At 36.6% G+C, this 20,907-nt stretch overlaps 1 protein-coding gene across 1 annotated transcript in view; it reads left to right on the top strand.

Moving 5' to 3' along the window:
- Window positions 1–17,276, top strand: part of LOC124776808 — a 77,746-nt gene extending 60,470 nt beyond the window's left edge. Inside the window, exons 3-4 of the mRNA XM_047251957.1 lie at window positions 12,082–12,276; window positions 15,081–17,276. Coding sequence (XP_047107913.1) covers window positions 12,082–12,276; window positions 15,081–15,299 — 414 coding nt within the window. The 3' untranslated portion in view covers window positions 15,300–17,276. The remainder of the gene's footprint in view (window positions 1–12,081; window positions 12,277–15,080) is intronic.
- Window positions 17,277–20,907: the final 3,631 nt, after the last annotated feature.

The following is a 20,907-nucleotide window of genomic DNA, read 5'->3' as shown; positions in this document are numbered from 1 at the left end:
GTACAAAATAGAATTTCTACAGCCTGGATGAAGTGAGGCACAGTCGCCAATTACCACTCTTTGGGCAGCGTATTAGAATGCTGTCATGGGTCCATACAGTGAGGTGATTACTGAAACTGCGAAGTCTTGACTGATGTCAACAGTGATCCTCGGTTGTAGGCTGTGATGATTCTGCCTTTGAGGGCTGTAGCTTAGAGCTACAAGTTTTCAATTGGCTGTTGTTGTAGCTTTGGTGGAAGAAAATGGAACCGCATGCACTCATCTAGGATGTGCATGCCAACGAATGTCCTGAACAGTCCTTAGCTTCTGACCCCTGTTGGCTGTGCTGTGAGACTGGTGCTCATAGCAGCCACAGCTGTGTAAAGTGTGCTGGCTCCCAAAGTAGTGCTGGTGGAGTGCAGCTCTTGCGTCATGACAACAGTCTGTAGGCACTGAAGAGGAATTTAAGTTTGTCACTTCCACTACTCATTCAATTCTGCTTGTGACAGTGTGTTAGAAATGAAACTTCTCATACTTAATCCCCTACATCATAGAATTAATCTTATATTTAGTAGTCCACAAGTGCTATGAAGTTAGTCAAGAGATTCTCCAAGAATTCATAGAAAAGTACTAAAACAAACTTTTAAGAAAAGCATCACATGCATACTTTTATATGCAACAGAGTGAGAGCTTAATTTTGAGGCTGTGAGGAATGAAAAATAAGCCTTACAAAATTAAATTTCTCCACTATGAAATAAATACAAACCAGTAACCAAATTGCAAAATCAAAATCTGTTACTGGGTGACATTTAACAGTTTCTGTGCTGGTCATAGGTAACTGCCATCACATGTGGACTGGCTAAAATGTCTGGTTTTTGAAGTTATAATTTGTGTGTACAAATATGTAGTTGGAATTTCAAAACAGTTATAGGCTTATTAGGTGTTCTACTTTAAATACACACCTAGGGGTATTGCTAGTGTTAAATTGTGAATACACAGAGGAAACTTCAATTTAACAGAAATTGTCATGGAGGGGGGAAAAAGAATGGAAAGGAATTCTGGTATTGAGACAGATAAGAAAACACATCATTTTTGCTTTTATATTTCTTTCACAGCCAATTTACATTGAAAGAAACCCAAAAGATGAACGTGAAATTTTGCGTTCATAGTGGAGTAAGTCATGCTAATTGAAACATTGAGAGAGACACAGTCTAACACTATGTTTAGTGGACTTGTGCTTTTATGAAGAATAATTCATAACAACTTAATCTGTGAAAATAATATGATAAACAGAGGCAACAACTGGAAGACAAGAATTGCTACAATTTTCAGACGATACTGTAGAAATTCATTGCAACTGGTTTGCAGTAATATTATGCCCAAACTACATTAGTTTCCTGCAAGCATCCTAATGTTACATCTGTTACACACTAAGTGTTAACACCATGTTACTCCATTTCACTCACCATAACATGCTTAGATATTCCTCGGCATGCTGTTGACAAGATGGTACAAATGTTGCTGTTCAAACATGTCCTGTTTGTTGGTTGCCCTTCTGAGATCATCTAGAGTGTGAGAATGGTTTGCGCAGCAACCTACTGCCAATTTCTACTGATTTAGTGTGCTTAGTTGGGTCAACTTGGCAGGCACCACAGAGCATACCATTTGGCTGAAGGTGTTAATGAATTGGGCACTTTGTGATTATGCATTATTGTCTTGACTCACTTATTGTAGAAATGCCCAGTATGGAAGAACACTAGGTTGGAGGGAGCTGCTTGAATTCTGTACAGCCCTCAGATTATCCTCAATACTGAAGGGGAGTTGCTGTGCGACTGCTCATTTATAGCTCCTTAACAATGCAAGGAATGCCCTCTGGGTCTGAGCTAAGGACTCTCCGCATAAGCCATGGGGTATGTGATTGACTAGATAGATAGGACTAAATATCTATCTGTCTGACATTATATGCAGTGTGTTTACTTGTAGTATTACAAAAAAAATCAGTTTGGCAATAATTGTAATAATGCATGCATTTTAAAATTACTTACGTACACTTTAACTCGGGTGACTACAGAATAGATGTACGAAAACACATGATGCATACAATATATTCAAATGATTACAGCATGTACATACAGGTAATAATATTCCTCATTATATTTACAGATATATTCCTCTATATTATGAACTTCTTTTATCCCTAAATGCCGGCTGGTGTGGCCGAGCGGTTCTAGGCACTTCAGTCCAGAACCGCGCGACCGCTACGGTCGCAGGTTTGGATCCTGCCTTGGGCATGGATGTGTGTGATGTTCTTAGGTTAGTTAGGTTTAAGTAGTTCTAAGTTCTAGAGGACTGGTGACCTCAGATGTTAAGTCCCTTAGTGCTCAGAGCCATTTGAACCATATCCCTAAATAATCCTTTAAAAATTACTGGAATGTCTTTTAACTCATATTATCCTGTAGACTCTTACGAAGACAGTTTGAGTTGTACACTTGAGTACTGATGACATTTTTCCAACAGCTCTGTCTCTGGGGTATAATGCTCAGCTGCCCTTTATTTCTTTTATCATATGAATGAATAAGTCTCTCTTCTATAAAATATTGCCTTAAAATTGTTCTGTATATCTACAGGGATGGAAATGCTAATGCTTTAGATTATGGAAGGCAGTTTTGCATGAGTGTTTTATTCAGGATGGTCCTAGCTGCCATTCTTTTTGTATTATTTCTGCATATTCATGCATATTTCCTTTGGATAACAGGCAACATTCACTGTGCCAGGTGGCAGTTACTTTGAATGGGCATCAGTTGCAGAGAGAGCCCCTGGTTGCAATGGATGCTACGAGGGCAAAGAATTCTTAAATGGATTAAATGTTTCAAGCAAGTGGCATGAGGATCCAGTGGGCTCCTGGGATACATATGGTCATATTCATACTAGTCATTACAACCTGAAGATGTTCCTGCTCCTTGCTGCATTGTAGGTGAAGGGACAGCACTGTAGGGATGAAACATAATAATCCCTGCAGTACTTGTTTTGCACAAAAATAGATGCTTTTACTATCCCAATAACTAACCATATTTGTTAATGAGATACACTGTGGGCAAACATGGAAAGGTGGCAGCATTGCTGAGTAATATACACAGCAGCTGATTCCTGGTAAAGATAGTGCTCTAGTCATGGACTATATTTTCTTGCACCTCCGTTGGTGTTATTGTAATAGAAGTGCTAACGCAACTCGAGATTATAGTTAATCTGCTGTATTCAGAAACAGCCAAAATATAACCCAATAGACAAGAGTACACCTGATATTTGCAGGGACTATATTGTGGATTCCAGAAGATCATAATGTATACTTCAAATGTGGAATGATGTAGTTAGAAAAGATTCGCATTTCTCTAGCAAAACTGTATAGTGTAGTGTAAAAGATATCTGAAAATGAATTATCAAGGACTGTAATTACTTCAGAACTTTGTGGCAGTTAAATGGAATCAGGACTCAAAACTAGAACCCTGCCTTTCACAGGAAATGCTCTCACTGGCTGTGTTATTCAAGCACATCTCATGACCTGCCTTCATATCTTTAATCATGCCAGTACCGGTAGATAATTTCTCTGAGAATTAAGCCTTTGTTGGGAAGATCCTGACACGTCTGGATAGCTAAGTTGGTAAGAGCAATACCTCCAATAGTAAGATTCCAAGTTAATTGTTACTTGGTGTAAAACAGCTATCACTCATAATGTCTGAAAATAATAAACGTTGTAATCATTGCAAATAAATTTAAAATCATGTGTCATTAAACTGGGAAGAATGCCAGTATTGATCTCTGGGAGAGAAAAGCTCAAATGGTGAATGTAAAAGTAAGAAACTTTGATAATATACTTATTTGATAGAAAGATGTAAGTGGCTGGGGTATTTACTATTTGCAGTAAGCATAACCTGTACACTGATCTAAGTTATTTGTGTTTGTTTATTCCACCAATTAAACACATTTCTGGCGACACCCAGTGCAACTAGCTGCCTTTACTGTGGCTAAAACTGCAGTAACTTGGGAGGTGTTACCACCAAAGTATAAATAGCATAAGACAATCAGCATATTTCACAGTATTGTTTAAATAATAAATATTTGGTATTATAATTAAGGTATAAATCTGACAGTTAAAGCACATGATGTGTTACTACAAAATGTGATTACAGGATTTATACAATTAAAATTTGCCGGCTGTTTGGCCTAGTGGTTCTAGGCGCTTCAGTTTGGAACCACACGACCGCTATGGTCGCAGGTTCGAATCCTGCCTCGATCATGGATGTGTGTGATGTCCTTAGGTTGGTTAGGTTTAAGTAGTTCTAAGCTCTAAGGGACTGATGGCTCAGAGCCATTAAAATTTAGGTAGCAAAACATTTTCAGGTCACTAATTAGACAACTGTGTGTCGTGAATCATTAGTACAGACAGATAAGTGAATTTACATTTTACACAGTAGTTTCTCCTGCTAACATTCTCCCTTGCTTTCTGACACAATATTGGCAAGTTCATTTAGACAGAAATTGTAGTAATTTGGTAAATATTTTTAAGCTGAATTAAAGTTGCGAAAATGTTCTGAACAGCAGTTTTACATAGGATAATTTTAATTTGAAGTTTCATGCCATAGTTTTCAGTTCAGTTACAGTTTGACTGATGATACATTGAAATTAGAGGACATCCACAGTTTATAGTAAAGAGCAAAAAGTTTGTGAAGTTCTGAGTGTATCATGTTCTATACTAGAATATGCTAACAGAGTAATAGTTAATTACAAAATGTGCTTTCTTAGTTAACCAAGGAAAATTGTGTTAATTTCTTTTAATATGTCTACCATATTTTACTTTTATTTAATGTTCCCTATAATCAGTTATGGTAACCCCCCCCCCACCCCCCCACCCCCATTTCTCAAATTATATAATTGTAAATTCCAGTTACTGGTTTCTTCTTTGCTTTTGATGTTACATGTTGCAGATGGTAATTGGAATCTCTCATTATGATTAAAAGTGCAGTTAATCACCACTGAATTATTTTTGCTTTATCCCACACATCTCTACTCATACGCAGTTTACAGTTTAATTCAGACATTGCTACATTCTCATATTGGCAAAATTAGCTGTACACAACATTCACAAATTCTTTAATTAAATTTTGTGAAATTACCATCAATCCATTCCACATGACTGCATGAGCATGACATATTACATTCAATGATACGAAGCCCCAAAACATAGCTTAATCATCTTACAACACAATAATCCCTAAAATACCACCACCACCACCACCATAATCCATATAACTATCTTTACCTGTGAACTATTGTAATAACAGCATAACAACTCACAAACAATGCCTAACATGTCTTATGTCATAATACGTATACCATCTCACAATAAATCCATAATGATTCATAGCTGAACAAATTAAAATATGACGAAAGTAGCAAAACATTCACCTGACAGTCGTAACACAACATTCTGGATCACATAACTAACATTGCATCTTTCAGATCAGGACAAGAGTACATAATTTCTTCTCTAATTTCTTTCTTACGAAACTTTCATTAAACTTGCAAAGTCTGACTTCTCGCTTTGGTGTATTTCTCTAATGGTCAACAAATGTCATAAAACATACATTAGCTATTACATATGGCAAATATTTTCATTTATCCTACTGTTACCAATATAAAAATTATTTCTGTATCCATCTATCAGTCATTAAGTCTCATTGCAATAGCATGACAGTAGAAACCATAAAATTAACCCCACTACATATCAATAATATTACCCACAAAAATAAAAATTTTTGACAGTCACAACACTTCAGAACACAATGAAAGGATTATTGAATTGCAACTAAAATGTATGACTGAATCAACTGGTAGCTCCACGTAACATTCAGTTACAGTGCAAATGATTCCTCTCTTCTGGTAATGAAATAGAAATTAAGAGAGCATAATTAAATGAATGATTTCAAAAGACATTACTTAAGCATCCATTCAGTTACATTCACAGAGCTTGTTGTAATTATTACAGTAACTCTGAACCAGTGCCTAGTCAGTGCATAGCAACAGTAAATATTTGCTCATAACACCACCTAATAATATACCCAGCAAGAAAAAATTGAAAAATGCAGCTACATACAAACTTTAATTAGTGATAACTGGTATAAATGTTAAACACTGATCTCTTCTTCCCATTGCTTAACTCCAATAAAACAAGAAAGCACTTATACAGCAAAAAATACTGAAAATATAGGTGTTCGCAAGAACATCACAGTCTGTATCAGCATTGCAAATGTGAAACATTTTTTACTCCCTGTAATTAATAATTATGCTTAATTATTACTGTACATTTCATTATTTTCACAATTAGTGTGTTAATGACAGGTCAGTTATTTACCTGTCACCTTAATGAAACCTCATCTGTCAGATTGATTATTACATGCTATCTGTAGCAGATCAGTTAGTAAGATAGTTCAGAAATATCAGAAAAATGGCACATCTGTTTATACTAGTAACAAATGTGAAAACTGCCTGACAGTTTTTGAACATGCTAATCTTTAAAATTATTAGGGGATTTTTGCAGGGTTTTCACTGGTAATGACAGTCTAGCTAGCGTATTTTATAGTCTATATTTTATCAAAATCAGATCATGAAAAAGGTGTTCATACATATTATAAAAATGTATGTTATGTATATTCCACATCTCCAAAACTACTTGACTGATGTCAACCAAACTTGGTACACATCACTTACATCCAGAAAGAATTGTTGTGGGACAAGAATCACCTAACTAGCAAAGGGGTGGGTCTGGGTGCAAATATGCAGATTTTACTCATCCAGTATTTGAGAATTAGTGCACTCAGGCACTTGCAACAAACTTTACACACAATTTCAAACCTTTATGAAACTTTTTCTTACTGATACCCCAAATGACAAAAGCAAAAATGTTTACTGCTTATAACATTTTTGCTGCTCCAGCAGTAAAACTGTGACACCAGGCACATCATCATGAATTCACATTAAATGCACCTTTGCTAATATCTCAATTCCCAACACATTTGGTAGACAGAATTTACATTGATGCTGAATGTACCTACAAAAGTATATAATTGTATGGCACGTAAGTTAGGAGATACGAAGGAAGGAAGGTGGGCAGATGGAGGGTGTGTGTGTGTGTGTGTGTGTGTGTGTGTGTGTGTGTGTGTGAAAATTAATCTTAAAGTACTCATTGTGTTTAAAATCATTATTAATTAGTAGTATAGTGCTACATAAGTCCTCACTGTCTTCTGTGTTGCTGTATAGCATCAGTTCTGAGAAACATTCTTAGTGTTCAGTTACTTACAATGTGTGTTTCTTACTATTGAGTCCTGATACAACCACTTCGCAAAGATGGACAATGTAACGTAGTTCTCTTGATACAATGTCATTGTACTACATTAAGCCGTAGAAACACCCTTAACTGCTTAAGGTAAATAAATTTACTAATTACCTTATAATGATATTCTATTTAATGATGTTCACAGCAGAATTGATTAACTAATGACTTCAAATCAGAAAATAAGTAATAGTAAATACTGCAACAGAATTACTGGCCATATAATACATAGTTAGTTACAGTTAATCAGTACCTACTACTCCCCAAGAAGACAATTAACTAGGCAGAGGTGATGTTGCCTCCATTGTTACTGGTAAATGCTTCCTTAATAATACATAGCAATGTTATTGTGGTCTTCAATCCTGAGACCGGTTTGATGCAGCTCTCCATGCTACTCTATCCTGTGCAAGCTTCATCATCTCCCAGTACCTACTGCAGCCTACATCCTTCTGAATCTGCTTAGTGTATTCATCTCTTGGTCTCCCTCTACGATTTTTACCCCTCCGCACTGCCCTCCAATACTAAATTGGTGATCCCTCGATGTCTCAGAACATGTCCTACCAACCGATCCCTTCTTCTAGCCAAGTTGTGCCACAAGCTCCTCTTCTCCCCAATTCTATTCAATACCTCCTCATTAGTTTTGTGATCTACCCATCTAATATTCAGCATTCTTCTGTAGCACCACATGTCGAAAGCTTCTATTCTCTTCTTGTCTAAACTATTTATCGTCCATGTTTCACTTCCATACATGGCTACACTCCATACAAACACTTTCAGAAACGACTTCCTGACATTTAAATCTATACCCCGATGTTAACAAATTTTTCTTCTTCAGAAACACTTTCCTTGCCATTGCCAGTCTACATTTTATATCCTCTCTACTTCGACCATCATCAGTTATTTTGCTCCCCCAAACACCAAAACTCCTTTACTACTTCAAGTGTCTCATTTCCTAATCTAATACCCTCAGCATCAGCCGACTTAATTGGACTACATTCCATTATCCTCGTTTTGCTTTTGTTGATGTTCATCTTATACCCTCCTTTCAAGGCACTGTCCATTCCGTTCAGCTGCTCTTCCAAGTCCTTTGCTGTCTCTGACAGAATTACAATGTCATCGGTGAACCTCAAAGTTTTTGTTTCTTCTCCATGGATTTTAATACCTACTCCGAACTTTTCTTTCGTTTCCTTTATTGCTTCCTCAGTATTTTATTACTTCTGTGTGGATTGGTGAATTATCCTGCTGAAAGAGCACATTCTTGCCTTCCAGCTTTTTCTTTCAGCCAATGCATGTTTTAAATGATACATCAATGAAACATAATAGGGTCCAGTTAAGGTTCTTTCTTTTTACAGCTGATCTATGAGGATTATTCTTTAGGAATCCCACAAGACAGTGGCCATCCCCTTACTAGCTGACAAGATTCTTTGTCTTCTTTGGTGCACTTTACTAGTCTTTGTCCTTTGTTTTGACTGCCATTTGTCTCTAGTGTGTGCAGTTGATCCAGATTTTGTCAAGTAACAAATTGGTACAAAAATTCTTGTGGATGGTGATTAAACATGGCCAGACGTGGTGTTGAAATGTTGTGCTGGATGCAATTTTGGTCAATTGTGAACAATCGCGACACCTATTTCGCACACAGCTTATTTATATCAAATTCTTGGTGCAGTATGTCATGCACTCAGTAAGGTGACTGCAATCTCATGAATTTTTATTTGGCAGTCCTACATTACCATATCATGGATTTTATCAATGTTTCCTTTGTGGTAATCTCAATTAGATGGCTGGGCCTCATCTTTGGTGCTTGTCTGATACTGGTTAATTTCATCAATCCAAAAATAAATGGCCTTCAATCGGCATACAGTTTGTGAGAACATCATCCAATTATATTTTGATTTGTGTGACAGTCCAACCCTGCAGATGAAAATGTTTAACAGCAGCACAGAACTTGGTTTTCTCCATTTTGAATCGTAGCGACACTGGCCAATTGAGATGAATGTTAATGGTGAACTGTCCACTGTACACTGGTGATGTAAGTCGGCCTGGATGTTTACTATTTTCAGTAAATATAACCCATAAACTTTTTATGTTATTAGTCTTCATTTATTCCACCAGTTAAACACATTTCTAACAGATAATAGACTGCCTGCCTTAACTATGGCTAAAACTGCAATAACTTCGCGTAAAAGGGAAAAATCTGACAGTTTGAACACAGGATGTGTTGCTACAAAATGTGGTGACTGGTTTTAATAAACAAAATTTATACAGCTGATTGTAATAAGGATACTTGAAATGAATCTGGGGAAGTAGTGGGTGGATTATTTTCTATTAAAGTGTTTCCCAAGTACATTCATCATGTGAACTGATTTGTTTTAAACTGATGTACAAAATTTTCCATTTGTGCCGATCTTTGTCTAGCCATTTAATAGTTAAGAAAGCGAATCAGTTTGAAATTAGCAGTTGATTCCAAGAAGAAAATGTTGGTAAGCAATTCAGTTTCTGAAATTAGCAGTTGATTCCAAGAAGAAAATGTTGGTAAGCAATTCAGTTTCTGAAATTAGCAGTTGATTCCAAGAAGAAAATGTTGGTAAGCAATTCAGTTTCTGAAATTAGCAGTTGATTCCAAGAAGAAAATGTTGGTCTGTAAATGTCAGTTGATGGTAATATTTTGTTAAGTTTTAAGTTATGCCGTTTTCTTATTTCCATTTGTTCTGTGGGGTCAACATTGTTCTGGGGGTTGAGGCAATTTTAGTGGCAGTTGCTGGCTGAGTGCCCTTCCTCATGCTGCCATTCCACCAAGGTTTGAATCTGTGTAATCCTATCTGCCTGCACATATAATAAGTCTGTGTTCAGGTGCGAGAAAGTTTTCTAAATGTTTGTGTAGTGTCAGAGATTGTACACGAGTACCAGTGTGGTATTTATCTAGTTGGATGTGAGAAATTGCCAGGCTGGGTAGCTCACTCACAGCCCTTGTCATTAATCTGTCGGGCAGATTGATCTCAGTAGGTTCACTTCCTCATACCCTTTAAGTGGTATTTTAATGTGCTTGGCTATACAGGTGAGTATGTTGTGTGTGTCAACATCTGAATAAATGCAATTTATGCATGTCATTGGCAATGTGAATAGTGCAACATTGACACTGGTGCTATAGATAAGTCCAAAAATGAGGTGATTGTCTATAGCAAAACATGAAGTGAATTTATTCAGTTGGACTCATTATTAATCCAATAAAATTTTTTGTAACTTATTAGGCAGCCATGTAGCCAGATATTTAATAGTGAAACACAGTTATGAATGCCAATATATATTCTTGATGTAGTCCCAAATCTGAAATAAGTTAATGTATTTAGTAAGTGTAATACAAGATGTACACCAACTACAAATAAAACTTCATAGTATTTACCACCTCCTCCACAATGTAATTAATCACTTGGAAGAAAATTACTTTCTGTTCAGATCCATTACTGTTGATCAAACATGGGTGAATTGATAAGTACTAATAACTTGAGACAAATTTTTGAAGAAAGGTTACAAGTCTTGTTCTGAATTGTAACTCATTGTATTTCATTCATGCACATTTGAACATTTCAGTAAGGTGTACATCTACATTGTAAACCAGCCTGTGTACGTTTGATAATTTTTGTATTCGAAGTATGTGACAGAAGTAATAGGTAAATTAAAGATCGTTTTTAATGTTTATATGTAGCAATTTACTGGTGCAAGACCAGCATTAATTCAAAAATTATTTCCTTGAATAGTGGGAAACATGTTTCATGTGTGAAAATAGTCCAAAATTATATTAATCATACAGTGTGAATATTAATTTTATATTTTAAATGTAAGTGCAGTGTTCACAGCAGAAAGACACACACTGAAAGAATGATTTTCTTCTACCCAACTCCATTGTAATCTTGATAAAACATAGGAGCTAATTCTGAGGTTAACTAAAGCTGTAGAAATTAAACCAGAAAAATTGAGGTTTTCACGTGGATTACAAATTAAACTGGGAGGAACATACTAGCCATGTCTGCAAAAGAATAGCATAATTTGCTGTATCATGTGGAAATGGACAGATGCAGTCAGCTGAGTATCTGAATGTGGCTTGTTTTGACCTATTTTAGTTGCACATGTCCTACAGCATACAGTACTGGTAAATGGACATTCCAGTCACGTCAGTGAAGTTATGAAAATCTGAAGCCCAATAATCAGAATAAGCAACAATATACAACCCAAGAAACAATTCTTTCCTTTCTGTATTAGGTTCGAGGTACTGGACATTGTAAACCTATACATCTGTACAGCATTGCTTTGTTGAAAAAAAACTTAAATGAATTGGACACCAAGAGAATATACACCTTCACAACACTAGATGCAAACTGGACTTCAATATACTGAGACACAGATTGATGTACAGCAAATTTGCATAGCATAGCATATGTATAACTTTAGTATGCTTCCAGTACCTTCTCATGGTTTTCTTCTATTATTTTCAGAGTTAAGATTTATGGTTGCTCACTGAAACATCCATTTTACATTATGGTAGAACTATTTGAAATAAATATTTTCAGCATTATGGTAGTTTATAATAATGTTTCTAAAAAGTGGAAGTAAAAAGGAATTCTGTTTAAAAAATATTAATTATATATTTAATGACTGAACTTATTTCTCTGTAAATGGTTAGTGGCAAATGAAGAATTAAATACTTTCCTGTATTTCAGTTGTTGTTACGCTGGATTTGGTTCCCAGCACCACCACCAAATTTGCCGTGGAGGGATCCAGTACTCAAAGAAAATGAGAAGGCAGCACTAACTGCTCACTATTATTTGAGAGGGCCTCCACCAGATCCTTCTAATATTCAGTGTATAGAGGGTAGATGGAAGAAGGATCCATACTGGAGATGGATTCCATCAAATGTGAGTTGTAAAAGTGTTTTTCTACAAGTTTTTGTTTGCCTTGAATAATTGTGGTAATCAGTACTCACCTCATGGGCCAAGGTGAAAACGTGGCTGGTTGTGAACTGTTTTTGGGTCAAAAATGGACTGTATACTCTTCTAGTCATGTTTCTTTTTGGCTCTCAATAGTAGAAGCTATGCATCCACTAGAGTAATGATTCTCGAAGATTGGAAAGTTACACATTTACAGCAACTACAGCCTCTTCATTCTCAGCAACATAATTGATAGCTACACAATGGTCTGCATGTGGAAATTAAAGTCTGTGAAATGCCAAATCTGTAGGGAAGTTTGCATGTTACAATAATTTACTCTTCAAATCCCGATTCCTCATTACCATACGTCTGTTCTGGAAGAGGACTATTTCCTTTTTCCTCCAGAGCTCCTTAAAAGTTTCTTTCACTCAGTTGGCTTGCATATTATTTGCCAGTTAATGTTTTAGCCTTTCAAATCAATTACTATGAAGAATCCTTTTGAATATCAGGAAACATTGGTTATAATTTTTCTGACAAAAGAAATAACTTGCCTTCTTGTATCTGGTACGAAATGTTGAACTAAAGCCTCAATCACAGTAACAAATTGGTGCCCAACACCAGCAGGTTTCTTTTTAAAATAATTCAGATGTCCCTAAAAATTAGTTCCCACACTTTAGTCCACATTCAACAAATACAGTGCACATCTTTTACAGGGTTACCTCATAACTGATTCTTCAGCTAAAATGTAGAATAAACATTTGTTGACATACTGTCTTGGCTATTTCACATACCTTTCAGTTTTTGTCTAATTTATTGTGCATTTTCTTCTTTGGTTGCCCTTTGACTATGAAAGCAATCCATTAAATGCCATGAAAATAATGGGCAGGAAGTTCTGATTGAAAATTAAGAGTTATTTAGGAATAAAGGAGATGACTCACCGAAAGGCAGGCATGCTGCATCATTGATAGGCACACAAACAAAAGGTATGGAACTTGGCTAGCTTTTGGAATGCACTTCCTTTTTCTAGCTGTATGAAAAACACACACATGCACAAACCTGTCTGTTTACTGAGACACAACACTTCTGCCTTTTGGTGAATCCTCTCCTTTATTCATAAATATGAGGGCTATGCCAAAAGTTTTTAGTAGAATGTGGGAAAAAAATTTATTTGCGAAAAAACGTTCACAACTTTTCAAAATACTCTCCATTAGCATGTGTACATTTTTCCATTCTCTGAAACCACTTAGAAAATGTCAGTCCAAGTTTCTTTTGAGATGTCACTTAGTGCACTCTCGTATGCTGCACTGGCCTCTTCATCTGATGAAACCCGCTGCCCTCGAATTTTTTCCTTAGTCTTAGGGAACAGAAAGAAGTCACAGGGGGCCAGGTCAGGTGAATAGGGGGGATGGGGTAACACTCGCACTTTTTCCTTCTCCAGAAAGTCCATTGTTCTGGCAGCCCTGTGCGCAGATGCATTGTCGTGATGCAGCAGAAGGTGCCCACTCTTGGACTTTGGATGCTGTGACTTCCATGTGGTGATGACTTTTGGAACCATGTACCATTCAGCATTGACGACATTTGTCAAAGGTCACAGAGATGCCCAAGCTTTGTGAAAAAAGTTGCCACCATCTTTTTTCCAGAGCTCTGACTTCGTCGAACTTTTGTGGGTGGTTCCTCGCCCGGAAAGCACCACACAGAAGACTCTCTCTTCGTTTCAGGGTCATAATGGTAGACACAAGTTTCATCACCTGTGACGATATTGTAGGTGTCTTGGGACTTTCCTCCATTGAATTTTTTGAGCATGAAACACCAGTCCACTCTCGACTCCTTTTGGCTTTGTCAGGAAATGTGGCACCCAACGGGCACATCTCTTAGTAAGGCCTAAGTGACTAGGAACAATGGTCTGTGCTGCTGTTGATCCAATATTTAGGGTCCCTTCAATGTCACAAAATGTAAGATGTGGATCTTCTTTGATCATTTTCCTCACAGCATCTATGTTTTCAGGAGTCACAGCTGTTGTTGGCCGACCGGGACGAGGTTCATCTTCAATTGACTGCCGACCCCTCAAAAACTCACGAAATCAGTTTCCAACTGTGGCCTTAGAAGGGAAGTTTCACCAAAAACATAAAGCAAAAAAGAATGGCATTCTTCAGCACTTAAACCCTTTTTATAATCGTAAAAAATCATGGTGCGAAAGTTGCGGCACGACAGCTCCATCCTGCACCGTCTAACTCAGCACTGCCTATGCTTTCTTACAGCACTGTGGGGGGATCACCGCTAGCCAGGGGCTGTGCATGCACGTCCCAAGGTCGAAAAACACCACTCTTTCGAATGAAAACAACCCCATTGTCCTCCGCCTTACTGTTTATGGGCTGCTAAAAACTTTTGACATAGCCCTCGTAACTTGTAAATGCCTTGAAAATTCAGTTGCTTTAAAGAAATGTTATTTGATGTAGAAATTGGTTTACTGATTTTATAATCTTTGGGCAAAAGGCCAAACATACAAAACAGTAAGATAATGTGCCACATTAACAGAAAATAGTGAGAATTTTGTATGAGGAAAAAATGTAACCCTATTTTTAATATTTCAACCAGGAAGGGATTTCCATTTGGGGTTAATGCACTGCAATAGAAAATTGCTTTCATAAAAATCAGTTTTTAATAGGTTTATTAAGTTTGTTCTCTGAATTTTCTGTCTTTTTCTTAGTTTCACTACTATCTAATACTGATGTTGCTTCTCTCTGTCTCACTTAACTCACTTTACTTACTTACCTCAGTATTTTATGTTGCAGGGGGACGTGAGTGAAGGTGGACATTGGTATGAGTTGCCAACACCACCAGAGCCAGCTCAGGGAGCTTGGTATCTTGTTTGGCCTGCAGAGTTACCAATGAGTAGTTCCCCTTTTATTCCTGGTCATGGCACATGGCTAACAGGCACATACTATGCTAAGAACAATTTGATGCCTACAATGCTATTACCTCAAAAGAACTTACCACTCATGTATATGTAACTGAAACTTTCCAAGACGATGCATTTCAAAATTAACATTGCCATTGTGCAATGTCCAGTTCAAAAGATTTGTACAAAACTTAGTTACCTGTGTTGCACAGTGTGCTTCTCAGAGAAAGCTTCATTCTTTGTTATTCAGAGAATTTTATGAGCTACTGCTAAGGTTTTGTCCTTGTGTTTACCATTTAACATCACTAGTAAATGGAAGTTATGTAATTGGGCAATGTATCATTTATAGCTGTGAGCTTGAATCATTGAAGCAGCAGGCATTTGGAATGGGTGTGGGAGTTTCTATATTGTAGTAATATTTTCTTCTGATTGCTGAGCTAAAAATACTCCACAAAAATTGTGTGTTTGCTGTGTGTTTAAAGGCATTGATGTGCATGAGTGAGACTGTTTATGCACAAGTATCCAGGTAAAGCAGATTTATGCTGGCAGTTTTCTGTTACCTCTTGTTAAGTGTTTACAGTTAACATATTTTAAAATAAATTGCCTTTATACACCAAAAATTTGTCATGTATTGAAAATCTTAACAAAGTGGAGTTGTAGTATATTTCTCCTGAATCCTTAGAAAATGACAATCTTGTCTGACAAATGGTTGTCCTGTTATGGAATGCAACAAACTCAAATATTGCCTTGTGGTTAATAAAGGAGTTGGACCATTGCTTTATACCCATCAGTACTGGCAGCTGATTAAATTTACAAAAAAGAAAAAAATCTTTGACTTGAATTAATCAGATTTCAAATGACTGCCTCATTGTTGTGGGAAGTAAATAGTATTGCAAAACTAATGTTGTAAACCTTTTTTTAAGTAAAGCTATATTGTTCAGTCAGTTCTTTGTCAAAGCATTCACAATGAGGTACTGGTTGGTTAGTTGATTGATTGGTTGGTTGGGAAACTTGATGTTTAACTTAAAGTAAGGTTAAAGATGGGTGTTGTGGTTCAACATGCTTAGTCCACTGCTCTCAGATTTTATTTATAGAGTCAATTGCAAAATTAGTTGATGTAATTAAGATTATTATGAAAACTTGAAAATTGTTTACAAATGAAGGTATGAATGTGAAACTCCAGTGACCCTGACTAGATTACTGTGTGTTGGTTTCAGTATTGTTAGTGTTACTGTATATTAGTACATATTTTATGAAATGTGTAGATTCATGTAGTGATAGAATTTCATCCTTGCTATGCAATCAAAGCTATTGTTAAAATTCATACTTCATTTTGTTAATGGGAAACATACAGTTACAAAAAATTGAGGAAGAGGAATGAAATTGGTATACTTGCATAAGTATCAGCCTGCAAAAAGCAAAAAGTGCTGCATGTTAACTGAACATATAAAAGTATAATCCACTGTAACTGGTAAGTTCATATAAGCAGGAAATCGTGCAACTCTACAGAAATAACATACTAAAGAATGTTAAGCATATGGAGCTGTCAAAGAAGATTATGATGTTTCAAAAACTTAAATTTCGTTTTTCACTGAGTAAATGAGCCAGCAAACAGTGTATAAACTTTAAACAGATTTAAGGCTGTACTGTGGAATTGTTTTAAATTTCAAAACTGTTCCAGAAAACCTTTTCTTAAAGACAACACATTCCAGATTTTCAACACTAACATTAGTAAGTGGAATACCATATGTAGAAACAAAATATTAAACTAGGCAAATACTTTTGTCAATTCTGGAGACAGTACATGTCACAAAATATAATAGGTGTTCCCAATATAGTATGCTGTACTGTGATTATAATGGTAGAGGTGTGTGTGTGTGTGTGTGTGTGTGTGTGTGTGTGTGTGTGTGTGTGTTGTAAAAAAAAATAATGTAAATAATGTACTATTTTGGCATTGTAAATTTTGTGATGAAAAATCTGTAAATAGTTTGTGATATGTTTTTACAGAATAGTAAGTGTATAGTAAATGTAAGATGCATAAATTATTTATGATGGCATGTTTTGTGCAATTTCTGAAATGTGAATCATAATGTCCTTTTAAATTTAATGTTTGACGAGACAAGTAAGACTGAAAGAAGTTGTCAAAGTTGATATAATCACTATGTATTGAAAACTGATGGTTATAAATTTGAATAAAGGCACTGAATGTTAATATGACAAGTGTTTCAAAGTCATTCTCAGAGTCTGTGGATTAATTCCGACAATGTTCAGAGATTACAGCCTTATTACATTAATTAATCTGCTCAACATATCAATTTGTGACTACAAGTAAATCTCTAACAGCCCCATTCTCCTGCCTAACTTCCTCTGCTTCCATTTGTGAATGGTAATAGGGAAAACAATGCTCAATAAACTTCTGTTTGAGCTTGGATTTTGTCATGTTGCATTTTGCTTTAGTAATTTATGGTCTCAAATTTTGACGAAGTCTGAAGCATAATGCTCCTCTTGCCATGTAGGATACTGAACCTGCTTCAGCATCTCGATGATGCTGTTACATTGATTACATGAAGCCACAAAATGTTGAAATCTGTTATATACATCGAAGTCTTAATATCTGGTATGTTTTAATTTGTTGTTTCTTTAGTTTTGTTCTCACAGTCAGAATTGTGCATACCTCTAAAGTCTAGTACAGTATTTTGCACTCAAATAAGACTGCAGGCTATGGATTTCAAATTCACTGCAAGATGCAGCACACAGTGCTATTGTGTAGCTGCTATTACATACTACTGCATTCACTCGCTCACATGCTCATCAGTTCTGTAGACACTGACAGAAGACTACTTTAAAGCATATGGAGTGAACTGAGGTACAGGTGAACAAAAGACAAGCAAAATAGAAACTTAATCTGTGTACTGCAATTTAAAAAAAACTCAATATTCTGCTTAATACTGCTTGTCAATGTTTGTTAAATTTAACCTAGTTAATTAGAAAAAAGCTTTTTTAACTGCTACATTCTTTGTCACTAATGGTAGCTTAATATTTACCTGACTACAATGGTATGTCTCAATAAAAAAGCCACCATCTGTAAACAGGATAGTACTACTAGTCATTCAGCTTTACAATGAACACTGCTGCTCATCTTCAGCTAACAGAACTTTTCTGTCCTTGAAAGTAGCTCCTCAAATTTTAAAAATAGTATTCCCAATTTTGTTGTCTTAGATGGAAGCTTATTGAAGCCCTTTGTGTTAGTTTGTGACTCCACTCTGGAGGCTAGACAGGGAGGGAAAGCTTAAAAGAAAATCATTTTTGTGTCTTGTCTTACAATTATGCACATCATCAGTCAGCTGAAACTTATGGTCAGCAGGAATAAATGTACTAAGGAGAAAGTGTACAAACCTGTATGTAACCCAGTATTTCAGTTATTTATTAGCATTAGTTTATCTGAACCAGTAGCATTCTCCAATCCATCTTGTTGTGGCACACAACCAGTGGTGCAAAGACGACTTGTCAATGTAGCCATAGTGCAGATACCATGTGCGTGCATGCATGCATGCAGATTAGATTAGTTTTTCATTCTATAGATCCGTGCTGAAGAGATCCTCGTGGATGTGGAACACATCAATATTTTTTAAAGCTGAAATAACAATACTAATAGTATGAATATATACAATACATAATTTGTTTCTATCAAAAAATTTGTCAATGGAGTAGGAGTTGGCCACTAGTCTTTCAGGATCCTTTTAAACTGATCTTTATTTTTAACTAACTTTTTTGTATTTGCTGGCAAATTATTGAAGATGAGTGCTCCTGAGTAGAGGACCCCTTTTTGGACTAAACTAAGTGCTTTTAAGTCCTTTTGCAGATCATTTTTGTTCCTGGTATTATATGTATGAACTGAGCAGTTTGTTGGAAAAAGAGATATATTATTTAGGATAAATTTCATTAAGGAGTAAATATACTGAGAGGCAGTAGTTAGTATACACAGTTCTTTGAAGAGGTTTCTACAGGATGTCCATGAATTTACTGCACAAATAATATGTATTACATGCTTTTGGACTCTGAAAACTTTTGACTTGAAAAGTTACCCCAAAATATTATACCATATGCCATTACGGAATGAAAGTAGGCAGAGTATGCAAGCTTTTTCATTTTTATGTTGCCTACATCAGCTAACACTCGAATTGCAAATACAGATTCAACTGTTTGGCTCTCTCTGCCTGCGTGTGGTTGGCCATTGTCATACAATTCTGTTTGCTATGGCCCAGCTGTAAGACTGTCCTGCATCAGCTGTTTACCCACCCTGCCCTAATATGCCCATGCTCACAACTCTTTTTGTGAAACATGGTGCCACGGCCATCACTTACATTTCCATGCTGCAAGCCTGTCCTACTATTTCTTGCCCCCCTCCCCCCCCCCCCTCCCCACTCCTCTGCCTTTCCATTGGTTAGTCAACTGGGTGCCATCCACACCTACATTTGGTTTACAGTTTCGGACAATTTTTTTTACCCCCCCCCACGGGCACTTTACACACCTTTTCATCCTAAACTACATGGTCCCCATTGTTGGATTTGACCCTATATTCTAGATCAAAATTTCACAGAAGTGCAGATCATGCCGGGAAGATCTTCCAATATAGTGTATGTTCCACCTTTGTGCACACATCTTTGCACCCTTACTAATTGGCAATGGCAATACACACACAAACCAAGACAGTAGCCATCCCATCCCACTGGGGGGTGACATCACGTACCTGCATGGTGGTATCCCCCTAACCACATAGGGATCACACTATTGGTAGTTTTAACTGTCCACCACTTCCTGATGGAATGCTCATTTTTTAACCATTTACATTCCCGCTTGGGTTTGCCAACTAATTTATCGGCCATTTCAGCAAATGACGCATGGACTGTCGACTGCACTTTACTTTCTATCTGCCAAATCAACATGGTGAAGGCCATTTAATGTTTAGTTTTGGACCTCTGTTTCTGTATGGTGTTTTTTCTAGCATTTTTCCACTTGCCTGTTTCTAGCTGTCTTGTATTATGTCAATTGGGACTGATGTGTAGTTGTTTTTTTTAATTCCTTTTTCTGTCTTCATGTTCTCTAGTTTTGACTTGGGTGCATATGATCCCACTCGTTTTTTGTGCCCTAAATCAAATCAAAACAAAACAAAAACATTTGGTGCCTGAACTGGAAACTCCCCAGGTGAGTCCTGGAGTACGTGCCCATTCATGGCTGGGTGGCACTGTAACAGCTGACTCGTACATGTAATGGATTAAGTTTTCTTTTGCTGGTGGGAAGATGGCCCCAGCAGTTTCTTCTGAAAAGGAAAAAAACTTACTGTGTGGGGAGCGATGGCCCCCAAAGCGTTTCTTCCTTGGCTATGCTGTGGGAGGAACATAGAGCTAAGAGAGAATACATAGTGGTGAAAGCACTTAGATTTACCTCAAGAACTCTGATGTGAAGCTAGATGGTCTTTATTCCCAAAAAATTGATATTCAGGATGTGTGATGTCCAAAAAACTGGTTCAAATTCCTCCTTTCCTATTTGAAATTGGATGATTGGTTCCAAACAAACAATAAGAGGAGGAGAAATGATAAATTAGCACCCAGTCATGAAATATGGGACATTCTTTAGTGCAAACTGTTGGGACATACTACACATCTTCTGAATGAGACTATTAAGGAAACTTGTATTAGTTTCAGTGGGAAATGTGCCTT

Source organism: Schistocerca piceifrons, chromosome 2 (assembly GCF_021461385.2).
Source record: "Schistocerca piceifrons isolate TAMUIC-IGC-003096 chromosome 2, iqSchPice1.1, whole genome shotgun sequence".
NCBI classification, from domain to species: domain Eukaryota; kingdom Metazoa; phylum Arthropoda; class Insecta; order Orthoptera; family Acrididae; genus Schistocerca; species Schistocerca piceifrons.
The sequence above is the reverse complement of the archived record's forward strand: the minus strand, read 5'-3'. Positions and strand labels throughout refer to the sequence as shown.